The sequence below is a fragment of the Cygnus olor genome, chromosome 1 (genome assembly GCF_009769625.2).
Source record: "Cygnus olor isolate bCygOlo1 chromosome 1, bCygOlo1.pri.v2, whole genome shotgun sequence".
Taxonomy (NCBI): Eukaryota; Metazoa; Chordata; class Aves; order Anseriformes; family Anatidae; genus Cygnus; species Cygnus olor.
This window is the reverse complement of record NC_049169.1, coordinates 98,289,008-98,302,607: the sequence shown is the minus strand read 5'-3', so window position 1 is coordinate 98,302,607 and position 13,600 is coordinate 98,289,008. Positions and strand designations below refer to the sequence as shown.

The following is a 13,600-nucleotide window of genomic DNA, read 5'->3' as shown; positions in this document are numbered from 1 at the left end:
AACATAGCGAGAGAGAAGTGCTTGAGGAGGCCATCCAGGTCAAGTACATAATTAACTTCTATTTTGCTTTTGACGTAAGGGGAAAGGAAGATGGGGATGTGATTAGGGTTGTGTAGAACTGTTCTTGAAAGGTTTTTAAAAAAAAGCTGCAGTGAATAACTGCTGTGAGCTCTGTTTTGTAGTCACTTAAGGTAAAAATCTGGTAGAGTAACAGTTGGTTCTCTTGACACAGCTTTCAGCTGTCCTTACATGTACCAAATACGCAAGAATTATCCCAATAAATCTGTGGGAATGACTTGCCAGAATAAGGTCAAGGAAGGAGTAACTTGCAAATTAGAGCTAGACATTTCCTGCACCCCACCCATGCTTTCCTTGTTCTCCAAAGTTGAACAGCAGCCTCCATAGCAACAATCTGACCTGCTGCCTGCAAAAGTCCATGTTAGTAAGACTTCATTCACTAGCAAAAAATAAAATAAAATAAATGTAGTGGGACCCCATTCAATTTTTACATTCAGTGACTCCTGCTCATTTAAACCCTTCTCCCCACCTTCACTCCACCCCATGTGCATGGCTGATAGCACCTGTGTGTGTTTGTCATGATTTTTGAATGAGTTTCCCCTTCATTCTTCCAGTTGTTTTTCTGAGTGCGCTCTCATGAAGTCTCTTGCTGGCATTGCACCTTCACTCAAGTGCAAGACTTTGCAATTAACCCTTTCTCAACCCCAGGAACTGGATTTTCCCATCCTCGCTGGAGGACATTGATTAGTACAAACACAAGTTTGTTCCAACGCATTGGGCAATGAGAGGTTTAATTGCTCTGGCTTGTTGCTGGTCAGCAAAGAAAAAGAAACGTACCCAGACAACCTGTTTTTCCTTGCTTCTTTCTTTCAGGTCTTCCGGCCCCGCACTCCACCAGAAGCGATTGCGCTATGTAGCCGCCTGTTGGAGTACACCCCCACTGCCCGCCTGACTCCCCTGGAGGCCTGTGCACACTCTTTCTTTGATGAACTACGGGACCCAAATGTCAAGTTACCAAATGGGCGAGATAAACCTGCACTCTTCAATTTCACCACTCAAGGTAGCCTGTGAGCATTGAAGATCGCTGCTTTAGGAAGAAGCACTGATAAATATTTGTCATGCAGACATTGCTCCTTCAAAAGTTTTTTAAAAAAAAAAAAAGTCCCCAAGTAGGACTAGAGATATTAATTGATTGTGTGGCCAGCCATCCATTTCAGAAAAGAGAGAACAGGGACTTGTAGAAATGGGTTAAGGGATTTTCAGATTCTGATTCACATTTAGTCTGGGTGACCAAAGGCTATTATTCTCTGATTACATCAGGAAGGTTTACGTTTGCAGTTTAGTGTCTGATGTATTTGCGTGAAATACCACAGTCAGTGGACTGTGGAGATTAATTTATCATTTTGGAGATGTTCCTGCTCCTTTGTACCTGAAATGCTACTCCTCGCTATGCCGAGGAGTAATGGATATTAGGTTTGGCAGGGAAGTTCGTAGTGTTGCAGCCCATTTTAGTTCTGGATGTGAGATAAATACAGAGATCTTACCATAGAGATTTTATGTACTCTACAGTTTATCTGGCATCACATTGACTCAGTAAATTAGTAACTATAGAAATGACAGACAACTTTTTTTAACCCAGACCACTATAAAATTTTGAAACCATTCATGTATTTTTTCCATGGAAATTGGAAATACAAAACTGATATCCCTATAGTACAGTTTTGCCTGCCAAGACAGAGAATGTGAGAAGTATGGCGAGAATGTGAGAAGTATGGCATACAAATACACTAGTAATTAATTTTGCAGCATTTTTTTGAATGTTAAGTGATTAGTTGCAAGTTCTCACCCTTTGAGCAAGAATAGATCTGTGTGCATTTTCTGCTGGAAGTCTAAAACACCTTTTGGCTCAGTTAGCATCAATGTAGTTTTTCAAACTCTTCAGTGCATGTGATGTCCATCTGTCAAAATGTGGAACAGAGTCCTTTGCTTGAACTTTTGGAGCCCTTTAATCTAAAACAATAACAAACCAACAAACGAAAACCTGCCCAAACATGAACTTCTAACTAGTTTTGAATGGCTTCCTTGCAGAAGGTAAATCTGTTGAATATATACTAAGGCATTTCCAGAGCCTGAAAACTTTAAAGTATTTTGACAGTAGTTTTCATAAATGCACGCACAGGGCCTTACTACCACTTGAGGGGAGAAAGCATTGGAGCAGTCAGTGTTTTCAACAGACTGCCACCACAGCATCAGCAGTCTCACAGCATTGCCCAGGTGTTGCTAGTATTGTGAAAATAGCTTGTGCTTCTGTCTCTGGCCTCCATGCTGACTACTGCAGCTGTTGCTGAGAATCTGGGAGTTGTTACAGATACTTCCATATTAAAGTATTCATGAACTGTGTTTTCTTTCCACTGCAAGGCCATATTCAGTCACTAAGATAGTTTTGATCCTAGTGTCTTAATACAGCTTTGCCTTTGTTCTTTCTAAAAGTATTCATTATTAATTGTATCTTCATGTAGTAGATAGGCCCAATTTTAACATAATTAAAACAAGAATTTTAAAAAGGCTTGGAAAGCTCCGTAGCAAGTCCTTCAAAAATCCTTAGGGAAAAAATAAATGTATATATTGGGAATTTGTCCCTGGTTTCCCCCAGGCAAAGTGGGAACTGCTGGGTAAGCTAATCCTCAAGCAAATTTATAGCTCCTTATTTGCCATCGTAGAGAGCTGATGTGTTCTCCCTTTGCACAATGACTCATGGGAATGGCAAGAGAAATTGCTTCCAACGGAGTGAGGTCCTTAAGATTCAAAAAAGCAGGTTTATGTCATTGGCAGGTGCCAGTTTTAGCATCTAGAAAGAGAATACAGGACAGAGGTGGTCATTAATGCACTTCCACATGAGCTGTGTTGCAGGTCACCAGCCAAAAAAAGCTAACCAGAATTTTAAGTATAAATAAATAGCTTAGCTCAGTGATTTTCAGACCTTTGTAAGTAATAAATGTGCAGTAATAAGTCTCATGTAGCAGCAGTCCTGACTATGACCTCAAGATATTCGAGGGGCTTCTGCTCCTCCTGTGACCACTGTGAAGTCCTCAGCCAGACTGCACAAAGACCCCATCAAAGTGGCTAATGCAGAGCAGAAATCACATCTGGGAAACAGATCAGGTCGTTGGAAATCGGATGTGATGATAATGCATGTTAAGTCATCTGTGGTTACTGAGAAAGTAATGAAAGACATCCTTTTGTTTTGAATAGCGTTTGTTTTCAACAGACAATATTAAATTTTAAAAGAAGTGTTTCATTTGGCTATAGCCAGTTGACTGCAACCCATGGAGTAGGAGGTAGCTGCTCGAAGGCAAAACTGTTCGAAATAACATATATCTGATCATTACTGTCATGAATTGATTTTCAGAAAGAACCCAGGCGTCATACAAAATCTGCTGATCTAGGCGCTGGTCTAGAAAAAAAAAACTTTGAGAGTATATGGAAGATAGAGATCATGGTCTTCGGCTGCCAGCAGTAGTTCTGGGGCACATAGATGCTTACTTTATACATGAGAGCTGCTGAAGAGAACTTTATCTGATCATTCTTACTGTCTTGGCTGGAAGTTTTTCTTAGTATTTAAACAAATGCTATGTGCTAATTGGAGTTTGCAAAAATTATTTTTGTCCAAGGAAGTATCTGTAGTAGCCACAGTGCTGCAGTTCAGTGACTGTTAGACCTGAAGCACAGGAAACTTTTTTTTTTCTCTTAGAAGCTGAATTTTCAAACAATCTGTAAAATTACTACATTTTAATAAACTTCTTATAACATGTCAGTGATTGTGCTGGATCACAAATGTTACCGTTGCTCCGTGTTAGCCATTGAAAATTGTAAAATTCTCCTGTGATTCAGCACTTAGGAATGGCTATAATTGCTTCTTGATGACAAATGCTTGGTGCTAGAGTGCATTTTTAATCAGAAAAAATGGGGCTGGCTTGTGACCTTTCTTCAGAAGTTTAAAAAACAAAACAAAACAAAACAAACTTCATTTCTATCCAAACTGCTTCAATGTGACCAAAAATCCTTAGTGTGACTATTTGAGTGTCATCTAGGGTTTTTTTTTGTTTGATTTTTTTTTTTTAGACAGTATTTCTTCTCAGGGCATGCTCAGGGAGCAGTGAAGAAAAGAATATGAAGCCTGTGCTGATTCCAGCACTCTTCTGATTTGAAGAGAAACTACTGGAATAACTTGAGTAACATGGAAAGTTTGTTATTCTGACAAAGTAAATGAAGTAAGACTAATTTTTCCAAGGCATTCTGGGAGCACTGACATACCAAACTTAGTTCAGTGCTCTTTTTCAGCATTGTTATTTCCCAACACAAAGCATTTGATTGTGTTTGGGAAATGAAGATAACCTGGTGTTCTGGTAAAACTGGACATTTTCATTGGAGCTCCTTATTGGAGATGTGCACTGGATGCAAGTGGCACAATTTGATCAGGAGAAAGCCAGAGGTGTTCCCCCAGCTGATGTGAACCAGAGTTGACTCTTAAATGACTTGGGATCACTACTCTGTTCACATGATAATATCAAAAGCTCTATCTGGATTGCCTTGATTGCAATACCTTCTTGCAGCAGTATTGGCTGTGATTAACACAAATTTGATTTAGATAAGCAGGTTATAGTTCCAGAGCTTGTCCAAATACTGTGGTGGAGTCACTGAGAACAGAGGGTCTCAGTCCTTCATAGACTGCTGGTACCACGGGCCAAGCCTTTTGCTCAGTGTTGACATCTCAGTCTCACAGATGTGATAGCCGCAAAGATACGGCAGAACAAAAGTTCAAACAAGCTTTGAAGCAAAGTTATTATTAAACTTCAGCCAAGAGAGTTCAGTTTGCTCTGATTAGTTCTTGTCTGGATTGGCCTGCTGCTCTAAGCAGAGTACCAAGATGTTTGTAGCATGGTGAGCTTAGGCAGCTTCATGCCAATTAAGATAACGTGAGGTTTCTGAAGAAGGGAACAATATCAGCCATTTAGTCCCTATGTAACTTCTTCATGGTAGCTTCAGAGAAACACTTGTGCTTGCCTTAAAACAACAAAAAAACAGTATGTTCTTCGTAACGGGTGCTGTGAAAGGAGGTATTCTGACAGTATTACGTGAAAGTATGGGAGCAGTCAGAATGGGATCCAAGTGCCATTGCAGCAGTATTTTTCTGTCACATCAGCTGGCTTTTTGGCCCTGGCAATCTGGCTGCAGAGATGCTGTCAGAGGGTAGCCACATCCTTGAAGTGCTGCTTAGCACCAAAAGGTAGCAAATGTCATTTGGTTTCCTTGATGTTTCAGCTCAGCTTTTGTTTGGGTCTTAGTCCCATATTACTGCCAGTGATGGGCAGGAGAGAATGCGTGGATAACAGAAACTTAAAAAAGAGTGAGGTGAATGGCAGACTCCCTATAGCAACAGATTTGAGAAAAAGCTTTGGAGAAAATACTAAAGCAGCAATATTTTCTTACACAGAATAGCTAATAGCCAAGATAGTGTTAAAGTATAGGTTTATCACTTGTGTTCAGCTTTTAATTCAAAGGTTTCGTGTTTGGCCAGTTTATTTTTCCATAAAATGGAGACTTCTGAATTCTGAATTATATTATGAATGCATACATTCCAAATTATTCTCATATGAATTTGAGGATTGGTATTTGTACAAAGGTTTTGAGTATTGAAGCTTTCAAGAAAGACTAGGTCTGCTTAGACTTGAATGTAGCATTACAGGGGATAGATTGAACAGGTTGCAGGTAATGCAGCAGCTTCTGTTGGGTTCTGGACGGCAACTCGTGTTTATAAGTGCTTAAATACAGTCTCAAAATAGGTATTAATAAGAAGCTTGTAAGCAGGTGAGAGTCTTCTGCATCTTGCCTTTGCAGCAGTAAATTAACATAAAGGAGAAAAAAAAAAATCAAATAGACTACCAGTCCTTTTAGGCCCTAAATTTAAAGCTTTTGTTAAGGAAAAGCAATAGGCTCTTAAAAAGGAACTCAGGTAATTTATGACTGTGTACAAAACCACCTTACCGAACCCACAGAGTGATTTGGACTGGTTTCTGTACAGCCCTTGCTATCTGGAGATGTTATTTAAAAGCTGCCTATTCCCATTTCTCCTCCAGATGACCTCTTGGAGCTTCAGAAATCATCAGTCATCCTTCCTTGAGGTGACTGTTCACATCCTTTCCACCGGATGTTGCTTTCTCAAGAGACAGTCGCTCCTGTTTCTGAAACAAACAGGACCTGTCTTGTCTTGGCTCGGTCCCACCTTCTGTGAGACACTGGATTCTCTTGAAAGGGCGCCAGCAGATTGTCAGTTGTTGGCAATGCGTTGCCCTTAATCCTCCCACAGTTGTGGCTTTAAGATGCCTATTTCTCATCCTGATGCACACTGAAGCTGTATTAGATTTGGAGCCTAAAACTGTTTTTACCTTGGTTAACGTCTTCAGAAAGAAGGGTTGTGTCGTGTTGTTGCCCATTTAAATTACCCAGCAACTCCGCTCCCGTTGCCTTTTCCTGTACTTTTAAAGGAGATGTCATCTCTCCTTGGCCTCACTCAAGGAGACTGCTGTGAGATTGGTCTTAGGTTTCCAGGTCCTTGAGAAGTGAAGCTTGAGTGAGCCAAAGAACTGAACCCCTGAAGCTCTTGGAGCAACTGTGACAGCTGCTTGCTTGCTGAACCAGTGCCCAAAGCAGTGCCACTGTTATCAGCCTTCTCCTTCAGACTGATTGCAAGTAGGTTTGTGAAGGGAATTCTTCCAGGTCTGGGAAGGAAAATGTATTATCAGGCTGTTGAAATGCAACAGGCTTGATCAGTTCTTTGCTAACTCCCAAGCCATGTTCTTTCTCTAGGAAATCATTCCCTTTTATCACTACTTGCAGTACTGTCAGTCTTGCTCTGGAGACTGCTTGCTGAATATTGCCGTGGTTTCCTCCCACTGGTCAGCAGAGAAGAAAAACGTGACGTGACCTTTGGCTGTAAGGGCATGCATTTTGCCCGAGGTTACTGGTTGGGGGGGGAGCCTGAGGGGCTGCACCTGCATGGGGGGCCCTTTCTGTAGGATGAGCTAACTCTGTTTGTTCCACCTCCCCTCCAGAACTGTCAAGTAACCCATCTCTGGCTTCGATCCTCATCCCTGCTCATGCTCGGAACCAAGCAGCAGCTTCAACCCCTACAAACGCTACAGCAGCCTCAGGTGAGAACGTGCGCCCGCCTCCCTGCCCTCGCTCCCCCCAGGCACCTTCCTCTGCTGAGGCCCTCAGGTGAGGGCTCCTTCCAGCCTCACCGTCCGCTCGGTCTCTGTAGGTGGTCACCTGGGTGCCAGCTGTGGCCACTAACCCAAATCCCAACCCAGGCCACCTAGACTTCCTCTATTAAATTATCTCCCGTTGTTCTTTTTTTTGTTTGTTTGTTTGGTTTTGTGTTTTGTTTTATTTTGGCAATCCTTTTGGATTGGTTTGCACCTAACGTCCGAGCTTTCAGTCAGTCCAAAGTTAGTACTGATTTGAGCATTGAGCATGCGATGCCTAGGGAGGGAACAAATGGCTAGCTTAGTACACGTAGCCTCTGTGGAGCATGGATGAAGAGATTCTTTCCCCACTGAGAAAGGCATTAACATTTAGAAAAGCCACATTAGGGAGTTTGGTCAGCTTGTTCACTGCCTCATCTAAGTAGCTGCAGTTGCTTCTTAGCGAGTTTGCTTGTGTCATCTTTGGGCATTTTGGATTTTGGCCAGCAGTGAGTGAATTTCTTCTTTGTCTCTCTTGTTCACTCTCATGTTTCTGTCAGAAGCCTTTTAAAAGCTCACTGTTGGCCTGAGCCACTCCATATTGTGTTATGTTCCCAGTGAAAGCTTAAAAGCTGGGTAATATCAGTTGGGAGACTCCCAAAGCAAACCCCAGGTGCTGCAGGATGTGGCAGCCGTGATTCATGCGTGGCACTCTGAGTCAGCCCTGAGTCAGCATTGCCAACAGGCTATCTCGCAGGGCTTGTGCAACCAGAGGCAGACTGTAAAATGGGTGTGCTTGCAAACGTATCTCACGAGCACATCAGTCCCATTTCAAAAGGACTGTGACCCCTTTCGAGGTGCAGGGCACTTAGTTGTGCAGGAAAATGGTTTCAGGTTGATGTGCCAGTTACTTTAATTCTGATGCGCTTTGTCCAGCTGCTGCTGTACAGAAAGCACTTTCATAGTCCAGGATAGACAGATGGAACTGGCTTGAAAGATAAGGCTTCTCTCTGAAAACGTAATATCAGTAGGTAAAAGATACAGCCCGTACAATTTATATGCTCTGAATTAGGAGGAAGCAAATTTGCTATTTTAAAATTTAGTATGTTTGTTTCATACGCTTGGCAGTATTTTGCAAATAGTCATGTTCTCTGTTTCCCTTTTTTGTGCATCTGTTGCTCAACGAGTGAGGGAAAAAAAAGATAAAGTAGTAAAAGTGATTGAAGAACTATGAAATGCAAACATGGAACATGACTTTAAGTCCTTCTGAAAAATACTTTCACTTAATGTCACTTGAATGCCTTGCTAAGGAGCTCTCTTTACCAAGATGCAACAGTCTTAGGGAGTGAATTGGGTTAAGAAAAAGTCTGTTTTCACCCACTACTTCCCCCAAGTACACAGTAGGGAAGAATGCATTAGGCTGAGTCCTAGAAGTGTCCTAAATGTGAAGTATACTAAAAGAGAACAAAAACAACAACAAAAAACACCTTATTGACATCAACATTTGTAACCCCACCCCCCACACACACACCCCGTTCACAAGCACTGCGCTGAGTTGGGATAGAGCATCTTACTTGTAGTTCAAAACCAAAAAACATCTTGGAAAGAAAATATGAAATTAAGTATTGGGCAACTTGCAGCTTTGTGCTTCTGCTGCACAGCTGTTTTGTTGTTTCTTACTCACATGGGGTTGTCACAGCAGGCAGTGGGAATTTCATCGGAGTTATGATTTTAGGATTAAGTCCTATCTGAGATTATATTAATCTGTTTTGTTTTGCTTGCTGATGCTACACTTAGCAAGATGTTTTCATAGAAGGAGTCCCTTCTTTCCCTACCCCCTGCACGTCCCAGAGCAGCGAATTTATGGTTCTTCAATACTGTTAAAGCAGCATGGGAGCAACTCTCCCATCTACTCCAGGGCACCCTCATAAGCAGAAAGCTTTTTATGCAAAATGTTTGCTCCTCTGAATGAGCAGTACAAATTCAGAAACTATGTTTTGAGTGGGGAAAAGAGCAAAACAAGCTCTACACAACTGTCATCCACATTGATAGTGTAACTTCTGTTTCTCTCCACCAAGCAGAACTGATACTGAAGTGTTCAGTGCTGTGCCAGGCATAGTTGCCTACTCCGTGAGCTTGAGGCACAGGTGCACAGACATTGAAACGGAGTGGCCTAGTCTCTCACTGTAGATAATCCAGCTAGGCTGCTGCTGCCAGCTCACGGTCAGTTACTCCATTTTTGGAGCTGTCATGTTGCTATGCAGCAGTGTCAGAATCTCAACTTTTTCTTAAGGTGTAAAGCACTGCTTTTTATCATGCCCCTCTTTTTTGTACACAAGGCAGAGCCGTAATTATAGCATCAGTAGAGAAATGAGATCTGTTTGTTCCAAGTCTAGCAAAGTAACATTTGTCAGGAGACTTAGCAGTGGTATTATGAGATGGAAAGATTAGCTTTTCCACATACTGCTTCTACAGTGCAGGTTTCGTCAAGCCAAGCAGTACAAGCAAGCCCTTTTGCTAACTAACATGTCACAGGTCTGCATTTTTTAAAGTTACCCAAAATGGGTAATATTTGTTAACTGATAGATGCACAGTGATTTCAGTAGACCAATGCCCCAGCAATCCTGGTGTTAAGTGCAGGGGAATTATTGTAGGTAATTTTTAGTGTTAAAAACGTATTTGTTTTAGGTTTCCCCTTCTCTTGAGGCATAAAGCTGGACTCCCTGTACTGAGGGAACTTGGCTTTGTAATGGGAACGTGAAGCCTTGCTGCTCCAGCATCAGTTAACTCACTTAAACATTTACAGAAAATTATCTGTGACTTTAGAGACATGTCTAAAGCAAAGTGCAGGAAAAGGAGGATTGAAGTTATTGTCCCCTGCTTGAAATGGTTTGCTAGCTTTCTGCAAATTATACTGGTCATTTATTAAAAAAAAAAAAAAAGCCAGTGCAGCTTTATTGACGTGGATGCTGAATTGATCTAGCTGGAGAAGAAGTATTGTTTCATAGCCGTGCACCCACAGAATGCACGGAGGGGAGCATGCGTGCCAATACGAATGGATATCTGCTTGTGTGACTACATGTTTTTTTTCCTGGATCAGCCAGCAGCAGTAGTTACCTCTCTGTTAGTCAGTGCTAGGATGGGAAGGGTGTAATTGCCATCTGCAGGGGAGGTGTGCCAGCAGGGATGCTGGGGTTGTCGTGTTAGGCATCCTGCTGTGATGATCCCGTGTAATCCCAAACGAGATGGTGTGCCTGAACTTCCAGATACAAAACAGATTAGAGCTGGTGTCACCTGCCAGTGTGGGGCAGTTGAAAAAGCCCACAGCACTCCGGTAAAATAAGATTTAGGAAGTACATGGTGTTCCTATTGAAGGAATTTTGGAAAAATTTAATTCCTTTGGCAGGAGAAGAGGGCTCTGCACAGAGATGCAAACGTGACAGTTACAGGAGTACAACTTGTGCATTTCAGGCTTACCAGGCTTCAGGTTTTGTGCTGAGCCCTGGATTTCTACATCCATAGACACTATAGGAAAAGTGGGCTTTTCTCCTACTTCTACTTGTCTCCTCCATTGCCTTATGAGGACTCCAGAACTGCTTGTAGTTTCGTTTCTCTGTCTTTGCAGAGAGCTGCGCAGCCTGTCAGCTCTACAAATCCAATCAGCTAATGCTGTCATTAGTGTTAATGGGCTTTCTGTGACTGAGTTAGTGTCTCAGTCTTTGAACTACAGCCCCTTATTTCCTTCCTGGGCAGTTTCTAAGGAGTACCATGTACCCTCTGAGAAAGCAGAGATATTCCTCAAAGGGAGAAGCTGAATTGAAGGAGAATACTCTGATGAGAGATAGCTTCTTCCCTTCGTTTGTAAGAAGTTTTAGAAATGGATGATACTTGAGCCCTAATGTGATTTCCTGCTGTACGCATCTGCCCCGTATCAGAAAGCTCAGTGCGAGCTCGTAGCTCCGCTCCCAAGTACAGCTTCACTGGTGGCACAGGCAGCTGCTTAGCAAAGCAGACATTTTAGCAGTGTTGTTGAAGGCCTAGATTTTCTTCTCTTATGCCCGAGTACCAGTTCCTCGGGGTGACAGGGAGTAACTGAATGTCCAGAGACCCTTGTACTCCAGTTGCACTCTTTTTCCAGCACTCCAGCAAAGAGCCACTGAAACAATCCCCTCTCTGTTCCCTAAATGTCCCATCAATGCGGAGTCACAGAACAAGTGGGAATGTCAAAACGCTGCGTTTTCCTGCAGGTTTGGAGCCAGCACAGCCTTGAGCAGCCCATGCTCCATCCCAGCTGAGGACTTGCTTACTGTTGTGAAAAGCCCTCCATAGACGGGCTTGGGCTGCGTCACCTTATTTCCTCTTGCCATATGGTGTATATATATCTCAGGAACTCCCCCCTTGGAGTGGTGATAGAAAAGGAGCATATGTTACATATGTTACATGAAGTAGTTCCATCCCCTCCTGTTTCTTCTTTATCTCTGGTTAGTAGCAATGTAATGGTAATGATTTCAGCCTCTGCTGTCTTCAGGAATAGGAGATCAAAAGGTATGTTTGGTTTCAGCAATTGAAATACATGCACTTTTTCACGGAGAAATCCTCCACCAACAGTAAAGACTCCAGCTGCACTGTTCGCATCAGGCACAGCAGATGTTGCCTTAGCTAGAGTTTATCTGTACCTGAAAGTTAATCTACAACAGGCACAGTTTAAAGTGTGGAAACTATTAGCTGTCTGGCTGGGTCACTTTTGATTTCTGTGGTCATCATCGGTCTGCATGCATGTGTAGTCTGGGAGCTGCTCCTCCACAGTAATTTCTCCTCCTAGGAGGACATTTCTCCCATTTGAGGCTAGTTTTCCAACTAATACTGCTACTGTCACCGTGTTGCCCTGGTGTTTTAACTGCATGAGCTTTGTTTTTTATTTTTCTGGTCAGTCCTTTGGGAGGTTACTTTGACGTGAGGGGAAAGGGAATGGGAAACTCCCAGAGCAGTCATCCTCTGCCCACAGAAGGATTTCCCTTTCTTCCCGCACGCTCCTTCTAGCCTGTCCTTTCCAAAGAGGCATCGTCCCCTCTTTCCACTTATCCCTTTTATTCCTGGATGCTCTTGTTAGTTTGATTGCCCTTTTTTGTTTCAGTCTGTGTACGTTTCTTGATTTGTCGCTCAACTGGTGCTGCCCATTCTTGGACTCTCATTCACCTCATTGCATTTTGCTCATGGCTGCACTTCAGCTATGGTCAGGTCAACGTGGCTGGAGAGATGGGTCGCATTAACAGGTGAATGTAGGGCATTGCCCAACTACGTTGCCTTGCAAGCTCTTCTCTGCTGGAGGAGTATTAATGCACCCCACTGCCCCCAGTTTCATTTTATCTTACCTATTTTTTATACTAGTCATACTGTCCTTGAGTCTGAGCTTGGTAAATCTGTTCTCTCCTTTTATGAGCCCTTTTCTCCGTGTCTTTCAAATGCACTGTTTGCCCAGTCTGCCCTCTTCTGTACTGAGATAATAAGTCATTTTTTCTTGTTGCAGTATTGATAGCTTTGCAGTTAACGTTTCTTAAATTAACTGGGAGAAATGCATGATGCTGCCTCTTAGAAAACCTCACTTAATATCTTTTTCCAGTCCTGTATTTATTGTGGCAAGTATTTTGTGTGTTTAACATTTCATCCAGTTTCCTTTTTGTGACTGTGCTGATCGGATACTATATAGGATGGCTCCAGATGAAGTCGGTACTTTTTTCCCCTATAAATTCTTCTAATGTTCAGAAAGCTTTTATTTTTTTTTAGAGAAAATACAAAATGTATGAGGTTAATTGGCCATCCAACTGTTCTGTTGTTCTCAGTATGTTAGTACGTTTATTAGCAGCATGGCTCTTACTTTACTCCATTTCCAGCCTTACTACAAGCCTGCCCCAGTTAGTTGGATTGTTCTTAAATACCCAGTAACAGAACACTTGAGGGGCTCTGGAAGGGCCTTTGCATGTTATTGATGAAGACTCTCCTGCATTAATTAACCCTTTGTTACAGACTGAAGCAACTCCATTTTTCCCTCCTGAATGGCACCTGAAAACACAGTGAATTTCCTTTTGGTGTTTCTTTGCAAACCCTGTGTTTTCTTGGATGCCCTTTGACACATGCCTGTGGCCCTGCGAATTGTCTCTGCGTGGAGCTCTGTCCCTCCCAGAGAAGAGGAGCTGGAGATTATTCACTGCAGGGACCTGATCCCGTAACAATGCCTTTTGCTTGTGTAAACCTTATTCCTGGCTTCAGGCCTTGATGTTAATCTGCTTCAGCAGTTCAGAGGGTGGCAGATCCAACTTTGGTTGAGCAACACAGAACCA

At 42.5% G+C, this 13,600-nt stretch overlaps 1 protein-coding gene across 5 annotated transcripts in view; it reads left to right on the top strand.

Moving 5' to 3' along the window:
- GSK3B (glycogen synthase kinase 3 beta) overlaps positions 1 to 13,600 on the top strand; it is a 145,011-nt gene that overhangs the window by 130,698 nt on the left and 713 nt on the right. For all 5 annotated transcript variants that reach the window (XM_040571805.1, XM_040571789.1, XM_040571782.1 and 2 more), the window contains 2 exons: positions 892 to 1,078; positions 7,131 to 7,229. In XM_040571805.1, coding sequence (XP_040427739.1) covers positions 892 to 1,078; positions 7,131 to 7,229 — 286 coding nt within the window. The remainder of the gene's footprint in view (positions 1 to 891; positions 1,079 to 7,130; positions 7,230 to 13,600) is intronic.